The sequence below is a fragment of the Micromys minutus genome, assembly GCF_963924665.1.
Source record: "Micromys minutus genome assembly, chromosome: 2".
In the NCBI taxonomy this organism is placed as follows: Eukaryota; Metazoa; Chordata; class Mammalia; order Rodentia; family Muridae; genus Micromys; species Micromys minutus.
The window spans coordinates 71,577,895-71,602,673 of record NC_137971.1 but is presented as its reverse complement, the minus strand read 5'-3'; the positions used below and the strand labels follow the sequence as shown (position 1 = coordinate 71,602,673).

The 24,779-nt window shown below is 50.5% G+C and overlaps 3 protein-coding genes across 6 annotated transcripts; all 3 read right to left on the bottom strand.

Moving 5' to 3' along the window:
* Positions 1–1,414: 1,414 nt before the first annotated feature.
* Positions 1,415–3,347, bottom strand: PRRT2 (proline rich transmembrane protein 2; the record flags this gene model as incomplete). Its single annotated transcript, XM_080911688.1, is given in 5 exon segments — positions 1,415–1,811; positions 1,814–1,891; positions 1,894–2,065; positions 2,440–3,177; positions 3,180–3,347. Coding segments are annotated over 5 exon segments (1,200 nt in total). The 3' UTR covers positions 1,415–1,767.
* A 1,789-nt stretch (positions 3,348–5,136) lies between these two features.
* On the bottom strand, positions 5,137–10,078 carry MAZ (MYC associated zinc finger protein). 4 transcript variants are annotated; one of them, XM_080912459.1, is made up of 7 exons: positions 9,953–10,078; positions 9,244–9,330; positions 8,320–9,170; positions 7,873–7,936; positions 7,437–7,608; positions 6,469–6,698; positions 6,042–6,161 (listed from the first exon to the last, which is right to left on the bottom strand). In XM_080912459.1, exons 1-6 carry the CDS (start codon positions 9,986–9,988, stop codon positions 6,496–6,498), a joined length of 1,413 nt encoding a protein of 470 aa, XP_080768585.1. In that variant the 5' UTR covers positions 9,989–10,078; the 3' UTR covers positions 6,042–6,161; positions 6,469–6,495. The 4 variants fall into 4 exon arrangements, with proteins under 4 accessions (XP_080768586.1, XP_080768584.1, XP_080768585.1 ...); XM_080912460.1 differs by lacking the exon at positions 6,469–6,698 and having other exon boundaries at positions 5,137–6,161; XM_080912461.1 differs by lacking the exon at positions 9,953–10,078 and having other exon boundaries at positions 9,244–9,893.
* A 647-nt stretch (positions 10,079–10,725) lies between these two features.
* On the bottom strand, positions 10,726–24,093 carry KIF22 (kinesin family member 22; the record flags this gene model as incomplete). The annotated part of the gene is made up of 14 exons (XM_080912028.1): positions 10,726–10,852; positions 10,946–11,005; positions 11,089–11,301; positions 11,932–11,993; positions 12,363–12,528; positions 13,869–14,037; positions 15,413–15,548; positions 15,670–15,823; positions 15,947–16,177; positions 16,254–16,463; positions 16,663–16,817; positions 16,906–17,033; positions 18,234–18,426; positions 24,036–24,093. 14 exons carry the CDS (start codon positions 24,091–24,093, stop codon positions 10,805–10,807), a joined length of 1,983 nt encoding a protein of 660 aa, XP_080768154.1. The 3' UTR covers positions 10,726–10,804.
* Between the last annotated feature and the right edge of the window lie 686 nt (positions 24,094–24,779).

The window sequence follows — 24,779 nt, the reverse complement described above, 5'->3', positions numbered from 1 at the left end:
AACCAGGGTGCCTCACCCAAAAGGCTTGAGACCCAGTGGGGGTCTAGGAAATTGCCAGTCAGTCGAACAGCTGACTGCGGCCAGAGCACCGTCCCCAGAAGGGGGCGCTCAGATCCCTCCAAGGACAGACCCCACCCCACGAATCCAGAATTCTGCCGTTCCCAGGGACCGGCAGGAAAATACGCTCGGAGCTGGAAAGGGAAGGGCCTGCTTTCTCGCTTTCACATCGCCTTCTCCATCACCTGGATGGAAGTCATTTTTTTCTTAGAACTGGCAAACCTAGTTCGCGTCCACTCAGCAGCGGTACAAACCTGGAGCTAAAACCCGCCTCCCAGGCTGCGCAGGATCGTAGTACGCAGGCGCAGAGAAATGGCGCGCAGAGGTTCCGCGGTAGTCAAAGCTACTTGGAAGAGGAAAGAGACCACTTGCGCATGCGCAGTTAAGCCCTTAGGCATCTCTAATTTCGGCCCATACTAAAGATGGCCACTGCGGCAGCGCATGCGTATTCCATTCACTAGGGCCTGCCGGAAAGCAGTACTTTGACTCTGCAAACCAACACAGGGACCAACTGAGCCAGTCTCATGCATTCTCTGTTTATTAGTGTTTAAGACTCATGCAGCATTCAGCATACAAAAAGGGAGACTCAGTTTTTATTTTAAAGGAATTTTAGTCCCCCCCCAACTTTTTCTTTTTTAAAAGAAAGGAAACAAACAAACAAAAAAAAAAAAAACCCCCGCCAACTCTGAAATGCACCGCAGCTGGCTCTCTGCCTCCTCAGAGGGCTGTCGCGTGCAACTAACCTCCCTCATCCTCTTAGAGAACAATTACAGAGTTCCCCCACCCTTCCCTTGCTCCCTGCAGCTGGGAACTTTGGTCCTTTTAAATTATTTTTTTTTTTTTAAATTCTACTGTTTACAAAGCACATAAACGGACCTTCAAACAAGATACTCTGAGGTTAAAAAGCCCAAATGGGCAGGTATATTCGGGCTGACTCTTCAGCCACAGCTGTACCCCTTCCTCTCCTGGATGTTCAGAATGAGGACTTCCACTCTTGTGCAAGTCCCCCAGGTGAGGCCTGGCTTGCCAGCTTTGCAACCCAATAGGCACCTTAGGGGTTGGAGTAGGGGTATGGTCTGGGCCTGGGTGGGCCCCAGTAGAGAACAGTCAGAGCCCCCAGCTAGACAGTCCTCTCCCCGCACCATCCTTGTTCCCTCAGCCTAACCTAAGTCCTGCAGTTTTTGCAGACTAAGTGTTGGCAGGAGGGTAAAGACGCTAAGGGAAAGATGAGAAGGGGTAAGGGGTCAGAGGATGTGGCAAGAGGAAAGGATGTTAAGGAAGGGAAGAAAGGGATGGGTTAGATACCAAGACAATGAAAGTTGGGAGGTCGGGTTAAATAAGGTTCAGAGGGTTCCAGAGGCAGGGAGAAGTGCAGAAAGACTGGGAGGGACACAGGGGTGCAGAGTACAATTTAGATGTTCAGGAAGGCTTCCAGAAGTGCAGAGAGGTTTTCAGAGTGCAGGATTCGGGGGGTCAAGAGGCAGTAGGGAGATGTGCAGGCAAAAGTGCAGGGAGAAAGGAAGCCTATGGCTGGCAGGGGAGCCTGGCAGGATGCAGGAGTGGGAAAGAAGCTGTAAACAAGGCCGCTCAGGCTCCCTTGGTCCCTAGGGATGGGGGCCAGGGCCATGGACTGGGATTCTCCCAGGATAGGGATGGACCCAAGACAGCTCCCAACAGGAAGAAAAGTCTTGGAATGCAGGGCAGAGCCCCTCACTTATACACTGTGGGAGAGGAGAGGGAAAGACAGACAGGGAAGGAGACAGGAAGAGACAAAGGAATAGGGAGGACAGACAGGAGAGAGCAGGGTCAGGGGTTAGTAAAGCTGCCCTTGTTAACCCTCCACTCCTCCCCTTCCTGTCCCCGACCTCCACTCACCGCCTAAGTTGATGACGCAGGAGGCAATGATGATGAGGACCCCCCCAACCAGCGCCACGATGCTTAAGAGCTTGGCTACTCGGCCCAGACGTTGAGCCCCATCCACGTCCCCCTGTTGCAGGCTGTTCCGGGACTGGGGTGAGGGTGAGGAGTTTAGAGGTATCATGGCCCATGTCAGCAGAAGCCAGCCCAGCAGGTATCAGATGAGAGTCCAGAGGAGGGAAGTCAGCCCCATTAAGAAAGGAAGAATTGGGGATGAAGGGGGAAATGGATACAGGTCAGCAAGATTATATGAAACATCTGTTTCCCTCCCACTTGAAGGGGTAGGGCAGTAGTGCCTTGGAGGGTTAGGTCCTGGGCAGAGGCAAGCAAAGGCCCAGCAATTGGAAAAGTGGGGTCCATGCAGAGAGGTGAGGGAAGGTGTTGTTAGTTATTGGGGCTCTATGCTGACACTGGCAGAAAGCTGGGAACTACAGTACGCTTGGGCCAGGGTCCCTTGGGGCTCACCATGACGGCATAAGCGAAGGCCACAATGTTGACAGGCCACATGGGGCAGAAGCAGGACAGGATGGCAAGGATGATATAGTCTCGAGGTTTCTGGGTGCCTTCACCCCCTTCCACCCCAGGACCTGCCAGCTGGGAGCTGGGATGACGGCTTAGGCTACCTCGAGGAGATCCTGGATGCCCGTGCCCACCATGAGCCCTTCCTATTCTGTCTTCTTCAACCAGCTTCTGCAGCACACGGGGGGGAGCCCCATTGGCTGGGGGTGTTTTAGTGGAGGGTGGTGAGTGAGGCTGTGGGGCTGGGCCCTCTTCCCCATCACCAGCCTGAAGGGGAACCACGGCTCCATTTTCTTGTTTTTCCCCTGTACTTTCTGTCAGGACTTCTGTGGTAGGGTCCTCTTGGGTGGGGGGCTCTGCCTGAAGGGGTGGTTTAGGAGGAGACTGGGAAGTTGGCTGAGGATCTAACTGGGTATCTAGCTGAGAAGCAGGCTCTGAGGTTGGCTCAGGAGGGGCTGCAGACTGCTGCTCAGACCCTTGCTCTGCTGTAGCTTCTCTGTTCACCTCTGGTTTGGATGCTGGTTCTTGGCATGTCTCTTTGGGGCTGGGGCTGGGGCTGGGATTAGAGTCTACTCCTGGGTTTAAGCTGAGGTCTGTGGCCTGGACTGTTTCTGGGGTTTCAACTGGGGTCTCTGTGGTTTCTGGTGCCAGCTCAGCCTTAGGCCCTGAGTCCAGAGGAGAGGGACTGCGGTGATGCCTGGGCCTGGCTGAAGGGCCTCTGGCTGGTTTGGGATCTCTGCTACAACCTGGACAGGATCTAGTCTTTCTTCAGAAGGCCTGGGACCTTCTGAGTGGGTGTTGGAACTGTCTTCTACCCCCTTCATCTCAGAGACCTCAGAGCTGCTGGCTGCCATCTTAGAGAAGAGAGATGGGAGAGGGCCCGTAGGGGAGAGAAAACGGCAGTGACAGTAGCAAATCCTGAAAGAGGAGGAGACAGGCTTGGTGAGGAGGGAAGACTGTCTCTCATCACCACAGGCCCAAGAGAGCTAGGATTCTGTTTCAAGGCTAGCCTGCACTGTCCCTAGGGAGAGGAGGAAAAGTTTGGGGTTTCCTTTGCTTTAAGGTGGGACACCCTTGGGTGAAGTGTTCTACTTAAAGTCTGCTTGGAGAGTCATAGGAAGATAAATCCTTTTCTAAACAGAAATGTTCTTGGGTCTGTTCCTAGATCCATCCAACACACCCAAGACGACCCAGACTCTCAGCTCCTAAGTCGAAGGTGCATCAAAATCTGTGCATGCACCAGACACTCCCACAGACAAATGGACAGAGGACCCCACACATTCTGTTCCCTTTGTAGCCGTCCCTCCCTTCTGGGCATCACCCGAGAAGTGCAGCAGGTTTTCCTACTGCGCATTTGAGCTCTAACACCCGTCTACCTCCTCCCAGTCCCTTCTTGGGAAGACCCAGTATCTTGTGCATACCTTCTTAGCCCGTATTTTAGGGGTTCCCTTTCAGCAGCTGAGGGGGAAGGGATCTTTTTCCTGATGGTACGACGCACCCAGCACCACCCTCTAGTTCGCTTGGCACCTGCATTCCCATGCTACCTAGCTGTCTGTCGTCCACACCTACCAGCAGTCTCAGTTCGTCCGTCTCATCCGCTGCCAGCCTCGGGACTGCTCCTGTGTCCCGCTGCCGCTGCCGCTGCCGCCGCTGCAGCAGCCGCAGACCGGGGAGGGAACAAGTCTGTGAGCAATGAAGGGAGGTGGCGGGTCTCCCCTCCTCTCTCCTCCGGGTTTGCTCTGCCCTTCTTCTCTGGTCCCCTCCCCTAAGCTCCACTGCTGCCGCGCCGCCCCCGCCCCTAGCACGCCTCCTGCTCCTCCCGGATAGCCCAAGGGAACCTCGTGCCAGGCCCTGTTACCTGGGTAACCGGCCCGGGGACCACTCGTGCCCCCTCCCTGCCCTTTCTCACGCGCACCTCCTGGTGGGGCACCCCCTTCCTAAGCCCTCGGCCCCTCCCGCCAACGGTCACCGGGGGATCCTGGCAGAGACCTAGGTTTACGAAGAGACGGACCAATGAAGATTGGGTGGAGGCATCCTGAGCAGCATAGATGGGTTAAGCAAACAGGTCTAAGTTTGGGGCGGCTGGGCTGCAGGGGAACTGCGTGGGGTTTCAAAAGGGAGCCTGCAGAACTGAAGCCTTCCCACTCCTGGAAAGCAGCAATTCGTGAGAAAAGCTTAAGGGAAGGTCTTTGTAAAGGTCTAAGCAAAGCCCAGAAAAGGGAATTCCAGCAAGCTAAGAACGGCTAGGGCAAGCAGTCTATGACCCCCCCAGTGGGACCTGAATGCAGTTTAATGAACCCCGTCAACCATGGCCCCTGGGATCTTTATGTTCAGCCTGGTTCTGGGCAGGACAGCATCAATTAGCGTAGGCATCCCAAATCTTGAGTGGGTATTCCCCGAAGACCTGGAATTTGCTCTCCACAGCTTCTGGATTCTTGAATCTACCTTAAATCTGTGTTGTACTGCACCTAGAGGCTGTACCTCAGAAGGGAGAAGCTACCACTTTGCAGGGCAAGAAAGGTTTGGGACTAAAATTAAAGCCAACAAAGAACCCCTTCTTCTCTCTAGAAGGGGTGAGGCTTGATGAAGAGAACGTAGGAACCCAGAGACAAGTTTTTATTTAAAATTTATTGTAATGGGGTCTGCGCAAAAGGAGGGAGGGGAGGGTGGGGAACATGCAAGGGACACAGGAACACGATGACATGGCCAGGGCCATAGCTTCTGTTGTGGGAAAGAGGAAGAAAAGACCAGGGCTGGAGCTGGGGTGGAAGAGGGAAGGGGGAGACACTGTGGCTGCATTCCCCCACCCCCAGGAAGCACCTCTTGTCCCTGGCTCCCCTCCTTTACCCTGGCCCCCTAAGATTCCATCTCTCTTGTTCTGCTTCTGGCCCTAGTGGCTCCTTCTGATGCTCCCTTTGGCTTTTCCCTAGACAGATACTCCAGTAGGATGCTTAGGGTTTAACCATCAACCTTACTCAAAGTATCCCTCTGCCTTCCCTGCTTCTGCCCCTCAGTATCTATCACCTTCTCACTCCTCTGGGACAGAATCTTAATTCCCCTCCCCTCTCTCCTCCCTACCCCTGGGAGAAAAAAAAAAAAAAAAAACAACAACAACAAAAAAAGAAAGCACCAACTCCCCAGGAAGGGGCAGCAGACAGTAGGGGAGGGGACAGGAGGAGAGCACAGGACCTTCTAGGGAAAGGCTCACAAATCCCTGGGAGAAAAGGCAAGGGCTTAAAGGTTGAGGGCAGTGGCTGCTGCTGTCCTCTGCCACCCCTGCTCACTGTCCAAGGGACTTCAACACAACTCAGGGGACAGGTGTTTGTAGGGTCAGCTCTGATAGGGAGAAGAAAGGAGCAGGAGAAACATTGTTAAAACCTAATGAATTCCTTCTTCCTCCTCTCTGTCTGGAGGCTCCTTGGTTGATGGAAGAGTTGTGAGGAGTTGGTGGGGAGGAGACTGTACCAAGGAGAGCTTTCCTCCACTTTTCCCTCTCCCCCATCAACTTGGAGCTCACCACGGCTGGGAGGGAAGTGGCTGAGAGCTCACTGGTACCCCCTCTGCCCCAGAAAGGGAGCCCACAGCTGTGGGAGGGGCTGCCACCACTGCTGCTGCTGCCGCTGCTGCCGCCGCTGCCGCTGCCGCCATTGGACAAACCTCACCAGTACCTATAGTAAGAAACACCAAGGATCACAGCGCAACCCTAAATGGCAAGAAACCCACCCCATACCCCAGACTTTTCAACTATTTCCCTACTTCCCCTGGGACACAGCCGTTATACTTCCTATCTTGTCCCCAGAGGCCTTGGCCTACCTTCTTACCCAGAGCATGTCCATATTGCCCTCTCTGGACCCCAAGTCTCCCTAATCTGAGTGACAGATTGGCATCCCTGGCCTTCCTGAGATCCCCTATTGGGCCCTTTGAGTTCCCTTGTCCCACACATCCCATCCTGCCCCCCCCAGCCATGTCCCACACCTTGCCTGGTGGGTGCAGGGGTCCCCCTCAGCAGGTAGGCTGTGGCTGGGGGGCATCTCCCGGGATAGGAGGGGCGGCCCCCCCAAGATGGGTCTGCATGTGGCCGGCCAGCTGGGCAGGGGTCTTGCAGTGCACGCTGCACAGCTTGCACAGGATGCGGTCAGCCCGCGGGGCCTGGAGCCCATGGTCCTTCACCGCGTGGACGCGCAGGTATGCTGCTGTGGTGAAGCCTATGGGGGGGGGTTGGGATGGGGGATTGGGGTCAGCCTGGTGGAGACCCCAGAGACAGGGCTGTTCTCCTAGGCTGGGGACACCCTCCTCACATGGCACTGTCCTCCTCCCACCACATCCTTGGTAGGCTGGGGCCAACTATTCCAGTGGGACATAGCCTTTCCCTGAGCTTGGGGCCTGGTTTGAGTGGTGCCCATTTCTTAATCCTTAATATCTACAGAGATCTTCCCCCATGACAGGACACTGTTGCCTAGCTTTTTAAAGGTTGACTCTCAGTAGAGACGGCTGTGTCCCCCTCTCCAGTGCCCGGTCTCAGCTCCTTTGGTAAATAACCACATTGAAAACAGGCTGTCACTGGGTTAGGTGTGTGCCTGTCACACCCATGCTGACATACTCCACCTGCCCCAAGGGCTGGAGACAAGAACTTGTGGCTGCAAAGTTGGAACCCCGGGACAGGCTTTTTGGCTATTTCTCAAAGCAACCATGTCCCCACTTCATTCTCCCAAGCACACCCAAGAGATTCAATTTTGGGTAGATGATTTCCTGTGAGCCATGGCGCGTAATTTAGTCATGTTCAGTTGCTTTCAATGCTGTTGTGCTTGCTTCTTAAAGGGTTCTCTACACACCACGAGCTCTTGGCTGCAACACCCTTGACCCACATCAGTGAAAACACCAACAGCTCTGTGCCTACTCACCCCCACTGTATCCCTGCCCTCCTGGCATCCCCTAGCATGTACCTTTGTTGCAGAGCTCACAGACATGGTGAGGGCCCTGGCTGTGCACCTTCATGTGGTCCGAAATATAAGCCGAGCTCAGCATCTTGCCACACACATGACATGGCACCTTCTCCTCGTGTCGTACTGTGTGCGCTCGGAGTCGATCCTTCGTAGCAAAAGCTGCCTCACATTTCTGGGGGGGAGGGTGTGGGGGGTCACAGGAGAGTTAAAGCTTCGGGGAGTAGAGAGAAGGGAGCAAGATAAAGGGATCAGAGCCTTGGGGGTCTTTGATCTGTAGGAAATGGGCGTGAGATGACCAGGCCTTGAAGGAAAAATGTGAAAATGGAGTGAAGAGGCAAAAAGAGAGAGAAAAAGGGGGTCTGAGAGGCTGAACCCACACAGCTACAATGAGGATCAAAATCATGAAAACCAGGACAGGAGGAAGCGGGCTTCCTACCTCACATTTGAAGGGCCGCTCTGTTGAGTGCACTTGTCTGACGTGACTGTTGAGGTGATCCGGCCTAGGGATATGTCGAGGTGGGAGGGGGTGTGTGTTAGGGCTAAGGCTCCAAGGTGAGGTGTGCCTCAAATCTACCTAGGTTCCTCCAAAATGCCTTTCCGAAAGTCCCAGCGTTTCCCCTACAGCTTCAGTCCTCAGGCAGGAGAGCCCTCAAACCAAGATTTCTCTTCTGCCCAGAGGCTACTTTCCTTCAGCCCAAAGACCCACCTCTTCTCAAGTACCACCCCGTTCCTAGTAACCAAGAGACTGAGACTCACTTCCCTCCTCCCTGGGAGTGGTTCCTGTCCCCAGGAATGGGAGCCGCCTCCCCACCAGCCAAAGATAGGCCACCTTGCTACCCTCCCCCCACCATCGGCCTAGTGGGCAGCCGAGGCCCCTGCACACCGGGAGAAGCTCTTGCCACAGTGGGAGCAGTTGTAGGGCTTGTGCACAGCGCCGTCATGTGAGCGCACGTGGTAACTCATGCGGTCCTTGCGCTTGAAGCGCTGCTGGCACACAGGGCACTGGTAGGGCTTCTCGTCCGAATGCGACAGCTTATGTCGGTTCAGGTGGTAGACGTCTCGGAAGGCCTTGCCGCACATCTCGCAGGCGTGATTCTTCCGGATACGCTTTCCAGAGGCAGTCGTGGTCACAACGCCACCGGCCGCCACGGCAGCCGTGCCGCCACCAGCCCCGGCTTCTCCCCCACCCCCGCTGGCTCCGCTCAGCTGGGGAACGCTCAAGAGGCTCAGGGGCACCATGGTGGGCATCTTCATAGCACCCGAAGGGACCCGGCCAGCCTTGGCTCCTGTGTGGATGGCTTCGTGCCTTCGGAGGTTGTAGCCGTTCTTGAACTCCTTGGCGCACAAGGCGCAAATGTAGGGCCCCTTGCTCTTTGTCTTCTTCTCCAAGACAGATGCAACTGGGGCCACAGCGACCGTCGAGGTTGGGGCGACGACAGCGGTGGCAGCCGCTGCGGCGATAGTAGCGGCCGCGGCGGGGGGCGCGGCCTCAGCGGCTGGTGCGGATACGGCAGGGGGTGGCGGAGGAGGCGCCGGAGGCTGCTTCAGGGCCGCTGTGTCCACTGTGGAGGCGGCAGCAGGGGCCGAGGGTGCAGTAACGACTGCAGCGGCAGCAGCAGCTGCTGCTGCAGCCGCCGCGGCTGATTCCTGCGCGGCGGCGAGAACCGGGAGCAAGTCCACTTGGAGGGGCTCGGCCGCCGGGGCCTGGGGCGTGGGTGGGGGCGCTGGCGCGGCCTGCGGAGACAAGGCGCCGTGTGGGCCGCGGTCGCTGGTCGGCGCCTGCCCGCCCGGCCCGGCCCCTACTCACCTGGAATGGACTCTGGGCGCAGCCCTGGGAGGCAAAGAAGCGGGACTGGAGCTCAGCCCCGACCTGCAGGGGGTTCTGGGCGTGACCCTGAGGTGGCGGGAAGGAGTTCATGAGGCCGCCCACCCCCCGGGAGTCCAGGCCCAGCACGGGGAAGGGGGGGGCCAGCAGCGTGCAAGGGAACACGGGGAACATGGCCTCGGCCACAGTGGGGCCCCCGGAGCTCAGCGGGAGCCGGGGGCACAGGCCGCGCGGGGCCCGGGCTCGGGGCGCCGCCCCCGGCCGGCCGGGTTGGGCCGAGCCGAACGCATGGCCCGAGGGCCGCCCCGCCGCCCGCGCACCCCGGCCGGCGGGAGGGAGGGAAGGAGGGCGTCTTGTGGGGCGCGGAGCGCGGCGGCGGCGGCGACGCCCCCTGGGTGGGGGCGAGAGGCCCCGCGGGGCCGGGGGCCGAGGCCGGGGGCGGGGGCCCGGGTGGCGGCGGCGGTGGTGGCGGCAGTTGGAGCCTGGCGGGGCGGGGTGGGGGGAGCGAGGGAGCAGCTTCGGCCCCCGCCGTGCGCGCGCGCCCAGCCGGCGCCTCGGGGAGGGCGGGGGAGGGCGCGAGGGAGGGAGGGGGACAGCTGCGCGCGCACCGGGCGCGCGGAGGGGGTGTGGGACAGGAGGGAGGGCGGGCAGGAGGGGGTGTGGGAGGGGGGGCAGGGGCGGGGGTTGTTACCTGGAAGATGAAGCTGCTCCAGTTGCTGGGATCCATGGCGGAGGGAGGAGGGAGGTGGCTCGTGCTCACCCTGGGGCGGGAGGAGGCAGCGGTGGGGGAGGGGGACCAGGGAGGAGGTTCAAGGAGGGAGGGGGGAGGAGGGTGGGGGAGCGGAGCACACTACGCGCCGGAGGGCGGGCGGGGGGCGCGAGGACACACAGGAGGCTGGAGCGGGCGCGAGCGCGAGCGCGCGCGGGACCAGCGGGAGGGGGAGGTACAGGAGGGACTCAAGAGGGCGGAGGGACTGGGTAGCCACCCAGCAGCCCTAGCCGCCCCGAGCGCGAGACCCCCGAGACAGTTGCTGATTGGCTGGCGATGGTGCAGGTGGTGGGCGCGCGGGAGACTAGGCAGCTTCTCTTCCCCCACTTGAACGATTTCACCCCCCACTTCCCTCCGCCAGCGGCCGTTATTTCGCGCGCACGCGCACACAACACGGACGTCGTCGCAGAGCGGGAGAATGGGGAGCGCGCCGAGGGAGTTACAGCGGGGCGGGGTTAACTCAAAGCGCGTGCCCGCTTAACGGTCGCTTTGCTTAAGCTTTTCCTTTAGCTTTTTGATTCTTCTAGGCCACCGTCTCCTCCCCAATCCAGTGGTTTATTTACAATCTTGGCCTAGTTTGGGGGTTTCCCAAAGATGGCGCCTATATGGGTGTCCCGCAGAGCTTGATCCTGACCCCCAGGGTAGTTATGGGCTCTCACTCCAACCCTGTCATCCTCAAAAATCAGGCTCAAGCACAGAATAAAAACTGTATTTACACAACACATCTCTATACAAAGATTTTTAAAAGAAAAAGGTAGTGTCAAGAGCTGGTAGTCAGGAGGGGCCACTGTGCTGGCTGGCAGCCAAGCTCAAGAGATTCGCCTGTAAAATAGAGTAAAGTATGTTAATGTAGCAGCTGAAAGTGGGCTGGGGTGGGGCTACAAGGTGCAGGCCGGTAGAGAAAGGTTGTCTTACCTTCAGGAAAGACTCCACCTGCTTCCCAGTGATGCCTTCCACCTGTTCCAAATCTTCCACCTAGTGGGACAGCAACAATTGGAAGAAAATCTACAAAGAACCGGGACACTCAGCTGTACTTACTCGTCTTCCTAGGTTGTTACCTCATTAAAGGGGCCGTGGAGCTCCCTCCAGCCAACGATGAGCTGTGCCTTCTTCTGGCCAATGCGCTGTAGGTTTCGCAGATCCCGAGCTGAGCCTTCATTCAGCAAATCCAATAATTTTTTGCGCCCATTTGCCAATAACTCTGGGCTAATCTGTAGCTCCCAGTAGTCCTCATCCTTTTCCACAGCTTCTGACTCATGTGATGGCTCCAGCTATGAGGTATCAGAAACAGCAGTAAAGGCCAATGGATGACTGTGCTACGATCAGGTGCAGAACCCACCCTCGGCAGCTTCTTCCCTCTGGTCACTAATTTTGTTGGGCTTGTATAATTGATTACTAGCCCCTTTCTCAGTTGCTGTGAAGATTCAATGAATGAGTGTACACATCAATTCTGACTAGGAGGAAGAAATAATTCAGTGGTAGAGCACTTGCCTACCATGCTTGAGGACTGGGGTTCAATTTCCAGTACAGGGGGAAAAAGGGAAAACAAAATACACATATGGGGAAAACAGTAACCATTCATGTCCTTACAATGGGGGCAATCCTATTAATGTTATACTGTGTGAAAAAAATTAAATTATTTTTTTTTCATGCTATGTGAGAGATTCTTAAAGTGGTCCATTTTTCTAAATAGGCTCTATTATGGTTCTTAGAGGGCAGGAGCCACATTAGATTCAGTCAGTAGCCAATCCAAACACAAGGGGCATTAAGGACAGAGTGGTAGATGCTCTCTCACTATGAGACATATCCATACTTCACCCCCTACCCCTCCCCAGAATGAAAACATTCTTTAAGGCATCATATGCAAAAGGTTTCCAGCTAGAAAACTGGGTGGGGCTCACCTTCCTTTTGTGGCCTTTCTTCAGGAGATGGATCTTGTTTGAGGACTCTGCTTCCTTCTGAACTGGTAAGAGGAAATTGGAACTGGACTCAGGCATTCTTTCCTCCCTCCCTTCCTTCCTAGTAACCATTTGCTTCTCCCATTTCTGATTTCCCTAGCTCCCTCCAACCGTGAACTTTTGTTTTTTCAATATGACTTTTTTTTTTTTTTTTTTTTTTTTTTTTTGAGGCAGGACCTTGCTCTGTAACCAAGGTTAACCTAGAACTCATAGTAACCCTTCTGCCTCGATCTCCTGAGTGGCACCATATCCAACCAATACCTCACTGTCTACAACACCCTAGGACAAGGATCCAGGGCTTCTTCAGACCCAGTGGGTGAATGAGTGACATGAGAAAAGCTGTCCTTTACATCTCTTCCTGGAACTAAACTTACTCCGCTGCAGGGGCATCACTACAGCCTTTTTCAGGGGTTTTGCCACTGTGCCACTAGAAGAGGAAGAGGGCTGGACAATGGTGGGAGTGTTCTCTTTTCCCCTTGGATCCAATGTCTCCTGGGCCAGCACCTTGGCTTCCAGTTCTTTTTGCTTCATCTTAAGCCTCTGTTGGAAAGAATCATGGGGAGACATAATTTAACTCTAGCCCCAAAGCAGTGGATTAGGAAGGTGAGCAGGTAGAGCTCTGAGGTCCAAGAAGACAGGTAGAACCAGTAGAATGAGACAGAATTCAAAGTAACTAAAGGAGTTCTAGTAATCAGAGGGGTACCTAGAAGTCTTTAAGCAAGGTATTCAATGTGAGTTTTTTTGTTTTGGCTTTTCAAGACAATCTATAAAACCCTAGCTTTCCTGGACCTCACTCTGTAGATCAGGCTGGCCTCAAACTCAGAGATCTACCTGCCTCTGCCTTCAGAGTGCTGGAATTAAAGGTGTGAACCACTACCTCTCTGAATGTGAGGTTTTATGAAAAACATCTTTTAAAAGACTTGTTTATGTACATAGCATTATGCATGCAGTCCAGAAAAGGCACCAGATCTCATTATAGAGATTATGAGCCATTATGTGGTTGCTAGGAATTATACTTCGGACCTCTGGAAGAACAACCAGTGCTCTTAACCTCTGAACCTTCTCTCCAGCCATATATATATATGATCTCATAATGTAGAGCCACACAGCTGGCCTAGAAGTTAGTATGTAGATTAGGCCAACCTTGAATTCACACAAAAAGAACTGCCTGCCTACACATTTTATTTTTATGTGTGGGTGTTTTGCCTGCATGTATGTCTGTGTGCTATGTCCCCGGTGCCCTTTTAGGTCAGAAGACAGTGTTGGGTCCCCTGGAAATAGTAACTGCCATATAGTTGCTAGAAATTGAGTCATCGTTCATAACTGCTGAGTCATGTCTCTAGCCTCAGGTAATATATTTACTCTTTTGTGTATGTATTCATGTCTGTGTATGTACCTGAAGACCTCAGAGAGATGTTGGCTCTCTGAAGCTGGATGTTGCCTGATGTGGGTGCTAGCAATTGAATTAGGGTCCTCTGCCAGAATATGTGCTCTTAACCACTAAGCCATTTTTCTACCCTCAGATAATGTATTTTTAACTTGGATTTCTTCCCTGTTCTCTGATCTCAGTTGTTTCTTAGGCTTCAGTCATGTCAAGTGTATTCAAGCAGGGGCTAGAGAGATAGATGGGTCAGTATTTAAATACAATGTCTGTTCTTCCAAAGAACCCAAGTTTGGTCCCACCAATAAGGCAGCTTATAACTATCTCTTAACTCCAGACCCAAGGTATCTGACACCCTCTTCTGATCTCCTTGTTCAGTCATAAAGTCATCTTAAACACCAAACAAAATATATTCAAGCAGAAGACAGAAAATGTACCCTTCCTTAGGAATGCTTCTTAAAGCTGGTTGGATTATTTAGCCATCTTCCCCAACATTTACCTCAATCTCCAAGTTCTTTTCCTCCACTGTCTTAATGAGTACCATCCGCTCTCGTTTTGGGGTATTCAGTAGAGGGGTCCCTTGGCTCCCCTGAGAACCCAACAAACGTTCCATACTCAGGAGGTTCTCCAATGTGGCTGGATCCATATTGCTTAGCTTCTGTAAGAGGCTGAGTTGAAAAAAAGGTTACCTTCTCTCTCATCAACTCCAGCCGCAGGAACTGCCCTTGTCATACCTTAACTTGGTGTATCAGTTTCAGGATTCTGATGGGAACTCTTTAAATAGTTATCTAGTCTCTGACTATAGTGTCTTTACCAGACTATCAGATAAAAAGTTGTTAATATGCACTGGATGCCACCCATTAGGTGGCACCTACAATACTGCCCTGTTCAGGACGTACCTGTGCTAAGGGGGAAAAGGAGAGAGGGTGCTGGGGCAATAACTCAGAAGTTAAAGCACTTGCCATGCAAACAAGGGGCTTGGAAGTTGGACCCCACAATAAATGCCAAGTGAGTGTGGCAGCCTGCCTATTATTCCAGCCTCAGAGGGAGACATAGAATGCTCTAAGCAAGCAAGCAGGCTAGGGATACTAGCCACAACTGGGAGTTCTGGGTTTCATTGAGACCTCATCTCAGTAAATAAGGAACAAAAGTAACTGAGGCAGATTCTCAGCTTCAACCTCAAGCATCCATATGCACATGCACACAAACACATGCATACCACGAACACACAAAGAATAGGATAAGGTAAGAACTGAGGGCTTGAACATTTGGATAGCAGGCAGGGAAAGCTTCAGAGAAGGTCCTCATGAACAGAAAAGCTACTAAAGACCTAAAATGAGAAGCTGCCTTGATCCAGTGGGCTGTATAGAGTCCTGGCTACATGAGCAGAGGAATTCCCATCAGTCATACATCATTCTGCCTGGAACCTTCACCCTCCCCTATGATGAAAATTGTTGTTTCAAAGCGAAAATGTCACTTTTCCAATAACACCCAGTGAGATCTGTGCTACACTGAACTAGCTCCTCAAAGACACAGGCTATGCCCTGCTTTTTATGCTCAAGCCTTAGGAGAGCAGCATAAGAAAGTATAGGACAAACAATAGAAATAACTTTTTCTAGCTTTCACAGAACAAGCCATTTGTTTTTTAGGAGTAGGGCAGGGGGCAGCTTAGAGACAGGGTTTCTCTGTGTTTCTGGCTGTTCTAGAACTTGCTTTGTAGACCAGGCTGACCTCAAACTCAGAGATCCATCTGCCTCTGCCTTCCTAGTGCTGGATTAAAGATGTGTACCACCACTGCAGGGCATATTTTTTGCATGAGCTTCCTGGCTTTAAAAACGTAGGTTCTCCATTTCCTAAAAGTAAATCCTCAAGGTCAGGGTCTAAGCTTGATATGCCCCATCTAAGTTTGCCTTTGTCTAGAGTGCAAATTTGGTTGGCCCTTTAATGAATTTAGAATGAATGCCTTTGTGCTCAAGGATTTGACAGGCTAAACCCACTGTTACCGAGCTATTCCAAATTCTGTAGGGAAGGCCTGACTCCCACCTTAGTTTCTGGGAGGCAGATGCTGGGGCTGCTGTAGACTCAGGGCTCCTAGTTGATTCTTCTTCAGGGCTTTTGGCTTTTTTTGCCTCTGATGGACCTAGCAGTTCTTTCTGAGACAGCTTAACAGGTGCCAAGGCTGAGAAGATTAGAGAGGTATAAAGGAAAACCAGAGTGGTCAGCTTCAGTGCTAGTGCTTGGTGGTTTTGGCAAACTCCCCAATTGTCCTGGCCATTCCACCTGTCTTCCCTAGTCCTCACCATGAGGCTGTAGACTCTCATTGGTGAAAGGCCGGTTAATCACCTCCTTGGTTCTAGCAGTGAAGTTCAATGCTGAGATTGTATCCAGGTAAAAACGTCTTTCAGGAGCAATGTTGGCAATGAGGATGCTATGAGCTGAGCCTCCTAGAGAGTCCTGAGGAGTGAGAATTGGAGCATGGGTCAGAATCCCATTCCTTGACAACAGTGCCCCCTACCCTAACCAGCAGGCCTAAGAGCGTCCTTCTGTCCCTTTTGACCTAACATGGGTGGATATGACCTGCAACAGACGAGTGAGCTTGCTGTCCCGGTATGGTATACGAGGGAGGCCCTGGTTTAATGCATCCACCACTTTGCCCAACACAAAGAGGGAGGTGTTGATGGCTCCACTCTCTTTGAGTCGAATGCCCTGGTTGCCTGTGCGACGGTTGTCCTCTGAACCAGCCAAATCAATAAGGTAGAGTTTCCCTTCCCGTTGGCGAAATGGAGTCAAACGTTCACGCTGATCTACCTGAGGGAAGAGCAAGAGACCCAGACTCAGTCCACATTTCAGGGGTTTTCCAGGCTTTTCTGTCAGCGGGCCTTACCTTGACCAAGAGCACTGCATGACTACGGGAAGAGCGCTGGTTAAGCCGGGTAGCTCCTACAACTCGATTTCTACTAGCTGGAAGAAAGTGCTGCTCGAAGTCAGAGAAGCTAGTGATGGGCTTCTGTGTGAGGCCTGGAATCAAGATGTTCCCTCGACAGTCTTCTCGGATCACTAGGTCTCCTGATGTAGGATCCAAGAGGTCTAATACCTATTTGAGCAGAGATAATAAGCCCATTTCTGCATGACCAGAGTGCCTGTTTCATGGGAAATTAGGATTCTTTTCTCTATTGGATTGTTAGGGTTCTTCCATTTGCTACCCCAATCCTGTCTGTCTAGGCTTCACTATACCTCTTTACTAGAGAGCTTCATGTTCATTCTAGAAGGGCCCTGTCACTTTGCCTCCTCACCTTTTCCTGGTAGATCTCTAAATAGGACATAGCAACAGAAATGTCCCATGGCCGGCCCTCAGCACTCTCTTCCCTTGTTAGCTGCAGGAGGTCCATAAGAGCCCGAGGAATCACTCCAGGCTGTTCTGGGCTGCCCAGCATTGTGTGTGTCTTCCCTGGGGAAAGAGCAGAGAAAAGTAGGAAGTTTTCTCCCTCAACTTTCCTAGCTCTTCTTCATTCACAGTTCTCTTCTGGCTCTCTCACCTGCCCCAGTAGGCCCATAGGCAAGTACACTGGCATTTTGCCCTTCCAGCAAGTGCCTTAGGATGGGCTGTACTGAACCTACATAGATGTCCTGCTGAGTGCTCTTCTCTCCATAGAAGGCATCAAACCTATAGGTAGAAAAAAGGGATTAGGATGTTCTGTTGATACCCTCACCTTGATAAGGCTGGCTTTAAAGGCTCTATCCCAATTTCTTGACAAAGACCTTGAAAGTATCCCTGAAAAATCTACCATATCCAGTCACTGTATTGATGTTAAGGAAACAAATTAATCTCACACTGCAATCTGGTTGGCCAGATACCCATATTCTGCAATAATTCAGGAGACAAAGACAAGAACACATTAGAAGAAATAAATACTTCTGCTAGCAGAAGGAAGTGTTGCTAAGCAGGAGGACACAGAAACAAGACATGGTGTTTTGTGGAGGGAAGCCTAAGCTTGGGAAATAAGTGCTGAAACTGACATAAATGACCGCTTTCCGCAAGCATACAAAGCGGGACTCTTGAGAGTTGCTCTCAAACCAGCAGAGCCGTGTGGAGAAACAGGCCAGTTGAGCTGCTTGGAAGAGGCTCACTGCCTACAGTGGGCTCCAGGATTCCATCTTTGTGAGCTGTCACCCATCCCGAGTGGGCTTTGGTTATACAGCTGTCTTCGAATCATTTCTGTGCCTGTAAACCCATACTCCTGTAAGTAAGCCAGATAAAACTTAATGGTTCACCAAGTTGAATGTTGGTGGTACCCTTATCTGTGGTTTGTTCCCGCCCTGTGGTAAGTAGACATTTGTTTATATCTCCCCAGTAATATGTCACAACATGGTGTGAACAGGGCTTTTGTTTTTTTCTTGAGGTAGCACTGTATTAGGGTCAATAAAAGATTGGTTGGGGGACTCAGTACATGCTGACAAGAGAAAGCTGAAAAGGAACAGAAGCCAATTAAGAGATTAAAACTGAAGTAAACTAACTCTTTGTAAAGAAGCAGACAATAAATTGTTTAGGTTTTGTGTGACATTCCCAAATCTGCATGGTCTTCTCTGGTTGGCTGCCAGGTCTGCTTTCCTACCCTTCTCTTGTATTTTCTAGAACCTATTTGGGGCTACATTTCCCCCTTTGTCCCAGTTTGCAAGATTAATACCCAGTTTAACTTCTAGTCTTTCTCCACAGTACTCACTGCACACCATTAACATCTAAATAGCCAAAGGAAGGATTGGGAGCAAAGCTTTGACCAGCAAGGAACAGGATACTGAGAGACAGCTCTCAGAAACTCTGAAAGTAAATGCACAGGCCTAGGAGGCGGAACAGCCTGAACCTTACTGATATTTTAGTGTCTCCTGGTATTTCTTCCAGTTAGCCACTTCAAGAGAGCAGCTGTCGATCCCTCGAACACAGGGCGGCTCCTTTGCTTCTGTCTCTTCATCCATAAATGGACGCAGTCTCACAGCCACCCTCACTCGAGCTAGAGGTGGACGCCGGCCAACCCCTCCCTTGCTTAGACAGCGACCAGATCCTGGAAAAGACCAGTTCTAGGCGTTAAGATTTGGAGAAATAAAAAAACAAAAAAATTTAGAGAAACACAGAGAAATGAAAACCAACTTTGCTAGAAGGTCCAGGGGTGCCTCTTACTTAAGGAAGGTCTTTTCACCATGCTGTTGTGATGGTTTGAAGATGTTTGGCTCAGGGAGTGGTACAATTAGTAGGTGTAGCCTCGTTGGAGTAGGTGTGTCACTGTGGGTTTGAGCTTTAAGACCCTCAACCTACCTGCCTTATAACAAGAGACACCATAACCAAAGCAAGTCTTATAAAGATGACATTTAATTGGGGTTGGCTTACAGGTTCAGAGGTTTAGTCCATTATCCAGGTAGAAACATGGCAGCATCCAGGCAGGCACGGTACAGGAGCTGAGAGTTGCACCCCTTGTTCCAAAGGCAGCTAGCAGAAGACTAGCTTCCAGGGAGGTAGGATGAGGGTTGTAAAGCCCACACCCACAATGACAGACTACCTCCAAAGAGGCCACACCCACTCCAACAAGGCTATACCTACTGTATAGTGCTGTAGGTTTCTCCTAAGTTAAGCCAGTTCCTTCTTTGCTCTATAAGTAGAGTAGGTGGACACAAGACACAGAGCAGAATTCTCCAACTGTGATATATACATAACTAGCATGGAAGATGTTGTTCAAATCTGTAAATAGCATAAGTCTCTGAATCAATCTGAGCTTTCTAACAAGGTTTCGGCCAGTGCTGGGCCCCTCTGTGAACTGCTATTTACAGGAATACCTTAAAGACTAAGACTTAACTCCCCCCTCTTCCCTCCCCTAAAACTTTACAGCTGACATTGACAAAAACAAGTGAGGGCTGGAAAGACGGCTCAGTGGTTAAGAGTACTTGTTGCACTTCTTCCTCGGCGCTGCCTTCGAGGTGACTGCTATCTATTTTGTGGCATCATGGCTGCCCTCTGGTGAAGCCCAAGATCATCAAAAAGAGGACCAAGTTCATCAGGAACCAGTCAGACCAATATGTGAAAATTAAGTGCAAACCCAGAGGCATGGACAACAGGGTGAGGAGAAGATTCAAGGGCCAGATCCTGATGCCCAACACTGATTACAGGAGCAACAACAATAACAACAACAAAACACAACAAAACAAAACAAAAAACCAACCAAGCACATGTTGCCTATAGCAGCTCTGGTCCACAATATCAAGCTGGAAGTGCTGCTGATGTGTAACAGATCTTACTGTGGTGAGATTGCTCACAATGTGTCCTCTAAGAACAAAAACACCATCACAGAAAGAGCAGCACAGCTGCCCATCAGAGGCACCATCCCAACGCCAGGCTACGCAGTGAAGAAAATGAGTAGATGGCTTGTGTGCATGTGTTATGTTCAGATAAAACACTGGAACAAGAACACAACAAAAAGAGCACTTGTTGCTTGTGCAGAGCACCCAGGTCAGGTTCATGGTAACCACCTTGGAGGCCCAGCCAGGAGAACTGTCTTGAGTTTGAAGCTAACATCCTTTTCTGGTCTCTATGGGCACCCCCATACACATGTACACGTGTATACGTACACACACACAGAAACCTATAAACCAAAGGAAAACTCATGAGTTTTACTGAAATGACTTGATCATCTAGTTAAGTACTAAAGACAAACAAGACAAAGGTACAGACATGTAACTCTTATCTGACAAAATTTCTATTTTACTCCAGTAATTCAGTCATGGGGGTAAAATCCTATTTTTTATTATCAAAAACCACAAAAGATGTTCTTTAAAAACTCTATATTTTAAATTTCTTTTAAATTTATGATATATGTAGGTTTGAAAGAATGCATGCCCCACCTACGGATGTGTCGCTCAAGGCCAGAATCGAGTGTTGGATCCTCAGGAGCTAGTGGTATAGAAGATTGTGAGTAGCCCAATGTTTGTGCTGAGAACCAGCTCAGGCTCTTTGGAAAGCAGCAAGAGGTCTTATAGATGAGCCTGCCCTCCAACTCCAAGCCTCTATTTACAGTGTTAAAAAAGGTCTCCCAAGGAAGATAATAATCTACTTTATCTTGGAAAGTATCATAACAAAGTTCAAAGAGATTCAAGCCTGAATCTCTTTATTCTCAAATTATGTTTTGTTTGTTTGTTTTGTGATCATAAGGGGTCTCTATACTGCTAGAGCCAGTAGACACTCAGTCCCTCAGTCCAGATTCTATCTGACTTCCAAAAGGAATTCAAAATTCAGCACTCTTATGAAACATTGTTTCCCCGCCATCCAATTCCCTTACTGTCTTACTAGTTTTCCTGATTATTCCTTAGTTTAACAGTCTTAATTAAATGTTTTTTTTCCGATGTTCCATCCTCCATCAACTTTTGTATTATTAGCATTTTGAGTTATATAGTTCTTTGTTTTGAGGCTCTCACATTCGGACTGTTCAACATATACCCACTAAACCCAGGTAGCATTCTCCTTATTCACCTCCAAGGCGTAATGAGCAAAATGTCTCTAGACGCGTGCACTTGTTCATGGGGGACAGTGCTGCCCTAGGTGAGCTAGCTCATATGCACTTCCCAGGCACAGGCACCTGCTCTCTTGGCACCAATTATATTCTGTCCTCTTTAACATGCCTTCTTCAAGCTCATGACTCCTCTCTAGCCTCTTCTTGTTCCAGAGCGGTCTCTGACTAGATCTCCCTTCCCAGCGACCCTCTAGCTTCTCTTGGATAATTCTCAGGTACCTCAAATCCCACCTGTGCCCAACTGACCTTTCCCCATCTTTCTGCAACCTCACTTTGCTGACACTCACAAATAGCTCAGACCCCCAAGTCAGAATTTTTAACCATTATTTTTTCTTTTCTTCCACACAGCCATTAATACCATTCAGCTCTTTTTAATTTAAAATGTATTTAATGTTATGCATGTCTGTGTGCCACCATGCTGGTTAGTTTTATATCAACTTGATACAAACTAGAGTCACTGGAGAGTTGGGAATCTCAGTTGAGCAAAAGCTTCCAATAGATCAAGCTGTAGGATATTTTCTTAACTAGTGATTGATGTGGGTGGTGGCATCCTTGGGTTGGAAGTCCTGGGGTCTTGTAAGAAAGCAGGCTGAGCAAACCATGATGAACAGCCAGCAAGCAGCATCCCTCCATAGCCCCAGTATCAGCACCTGAGTCCCAGTTGCAACTGCCTGTGTTCCTGCCCTGACTTCCTTGCTGGTGGATTAAAATGTGGAAGTATAAGCCACATAAACCTATCCCTCTCAACTTGCTTTTGGTGACTGTCCTTAATCACAGCAATAACAACCCTAAGAGAACCTTATGTCCCTGATGCCCATGTAAGCCAGAGAGGGTGTCAGATCCTCCAAAACTAGAGTTATGGGTTGTTGTGAGCCACCACGTGGGTGCTGGAAACCCAACTTGGATTCTCTGGATGAGCATCAGCTCCATCTCTATAGCCTTGGCTCTATCTTTTAAATACTTGATTTTGTTTTTTGAGAAAGGCTAGCCCTAAGCTCCCAATCCTGCCTTGGCCTTCTTAGTGTGAGGATCACACCAGTGGAAGGTATTAACTCTTTCCTATTTGTGCACACCCACACCTATGTGTAAATGCACGTGGGCATGGAGGCCAAAGATCAAAACCTAGTGTTCCTCAAGATGGGATGAAGCTCAGTCCTCAGGTTTCCATGGCAAGTACTTTATCAGGCGGAGCTATCCTCCCAGCCCACTTCTCTCTTCTAAAGAGAGTAATGAATCACTACATTTTTGGCCTCCTTTATAGGTAAATAACACTTGTTCTTTCTGATATTTTCAAGGTTGAGTAAAAGTCTGCCCAATCTTTGAACCCTCTTTAACTACCATTTTCACTGTCTTTTTATCTTGTGTTTTACCTGCCTGCATGGAGATCCAGTAGGCACTCAGTCCCTCAGTCTGAATCCTATCTGACTTCCTGCAGAATTAAAAATTCAACACAAAACTGTTCAATTTTGGTATGGGCACCATGTCCAAGTCTGATGAGCCTAACTTGACCCTGTTACTGAAATTACAGAGAGTTGTGAGCCACCATCAGGGTGCTGGGAACTGAACCCAGCTCCTCTGCAAGTCCAGCCCTAAATATCATTTCTCCCTTTCTCTCCCTTTCTTTTATTTATTTATTTATTTTTAAAACAGAGTTTCTCTCTGTAGCTGCCTGTTCCAAAACTCACTTTGCAGACCAGGTTGGCCTTGAACTCAGAGATCTGCCTGCCTCTGCCTCTTGAGTCCTGGGATTAAAGGTATGTACCACCAATCTACTTCCAACTATCATTTTCTTTAAAGATTTATTTATTTATTTTATTAGTACACTGTAGCTGTCTTCAGACACACAGGAAGAGGGCATCAGATCTCTTTACAGATAGATGATTGTGAGCCACCATGTGGTTGCTTGGAATTGAACTCAGGACCTCTGGGAGAGCAGTCAGTGCTCTTAACCACAGAGCCATCTCTCCAGCCCCAAGTATCAATTTCTTAAAAAGACTTCTCAAAATACCCAAAGGTTTGTTTCAGATTCTACGCTACAAGTTTATGCCTATCTACCAATGTATTTCATCATATTACATTTGTTTATGAGACTATTTGAAAATCATTGTAACCTCTAGGAAAGGGGCAATAGTAATTCACACTCAATGTTTACTACATATCAAACACACTGGGGCTCTATCTGTATTCAGGTATAATCAAGCCAAGGGCTGAGGCATTACAATGTAACTGCCTGAGTGTGAATTTAGACTCCCAATATTTACTAGTTGTGTTATCTTGAAGAAGCTATTTAGCCCATTTATGCCTGCTCCCTCTTGTCAAAAGTCCAGGGGCTGGCAAGCTTTAGAAATTAAGAGTGCCTACTATTTTTCTCTAGGTTCTGAGTTTGGTTCTCAGGGACCACATCAGGTAGCTCACAACTGCCACTAATTCCAGCTTTAAAGGACCCAACACTCTCTTCTGGCCTCTGCGGAGATCCACACATAGGTGGCACACACTGATAAAAATAAAGCTTTTTCTTAAAGACAGAGCATTAACAGTAATGACCTTAGAGCTCTGTACACGCATTAAATGGTTCATCACAAAATGCTTCTATCACTGCCTGAGAAGAGACGTTTTCCTATATGTCTGCCTCCCCCAAAGCCAAACAGTCTAGAATTCGGCCTAAAGAGGAAGGACACACAGCTGCAAATCGCCTTAGAAAAGATTTTGTATCTCCTGGCAGCCTTTTCAACATGAAAATAGCATCGAGTTACAAGGCAAGAGGGAAAGGATATTTCTTTGCCTTGGGATCTCACACGGCCGCTAACAAGCCTTCAGCAGGAGTGGGATCTCTGGACAGACAGACAGACACCTCGTCTCTTTACTGCAGTCTTTACAGACAAGACAAACTGAAGTGCGCACTTCAGCGCGCAGGCTCTAGACAGGAGCTGGAGCCTCCGCAGGGTCTCAAGTCCGTTTACACAGCCTAAGGCAGCGACTAGAGGACAGAGGCGGCGCCCACCCCGACTCCCTCCCTCGGGCGTCCCCTCGCCTTTCTGCCCCGCGCCGCCTGGATTTTCCAGAATAAGTCTTCGTGAGTCTCGCACAGCGGGGGCCCCCGCTCCCCGCCCGCGTACCTGAGGTGGCCGACGCCATCTCCCGTCGCAGCGGCCTTGTCTTGGCCCTAACGTTCATGTCCCTTACTTCTTTGGCCCACTTCCCTCTTTTGAATTGCCGGGGCCCCGCCTCCCTCTCAGATTCGACCAATCATGGCTACTACCGCCGGAAGTTTCCGTTCTAACTCGCGGTAATTCGGCCGTTTCGGGCTCGCTTCCGGTCTCGAAAGCAAAAAAAAAAAAAAAAAAAAAAAAAAAATTCCCAGGGATAGAGCCCTGGTATCTGTCCCAAGTGGTGGGTACCTGAGGGCCCTACGCTTTCAGGCTTTTGAATTTCCAAATTGGAATTGGCAAGTGCAGACTTTCACTCTACTCTTCCTTCCTAGCTACGAATCTGAAAGAACTTGATTGATTCTATGTTCAAAGTTCCCAGCTCTGAATGCAATTTTTGCCTTTTGGAGCAGACAGAATCGCCCTTTGAAGCCCTGGCTGTTCTGGTGTGACAGGGCCACGGTTCCTCTTTGAACTTGACCCTCCCCCCCCCACTTTTTTTTTTTTTTTTTACCGTGGGAAAGTTCCCAGCCCCGTTCTAGAATTTTGGGATGAAATGCCCCAAGCTAATTGCATGCTTTTGGCTTCCATTAAACTGTTTGCTTTCCTTTGCCCTGCAACTGCCAACCAGGATGAAGTTTTTCCATGCTCTTTGCCTTTAAAGGCGTCTGTAAAATGCAGTTGAGACTGCTTAGCAAGGATTTTCTTTCCAGG

Excerpts from the sequence above, each read along its gene's own strand:
- MAZ (XM_080912461.1), bottom strand. The coding sequence starts at position 9,435 with ATGTTCCCCGTGTTCCCTTGCACGCTGCTGGCCCCCCCCTTCCCCGTG. Across the intron at positions 7,937-8,319 it reads TGTGGCAAGAGCTTCTCCCG|GCCGGATCACCTCAACAGTC; the intron begins GTGTGCAGGGGC and ends ACATATCCCTAG. Across the intron at positions 7,609-7,872 it reads AGCGGCCCTTCAAATGTGAG|AAATGTGAGGCAGCTTTTGC; the intron begins GTAGGAAGCCCG and ends CCTCCCCCCCAG.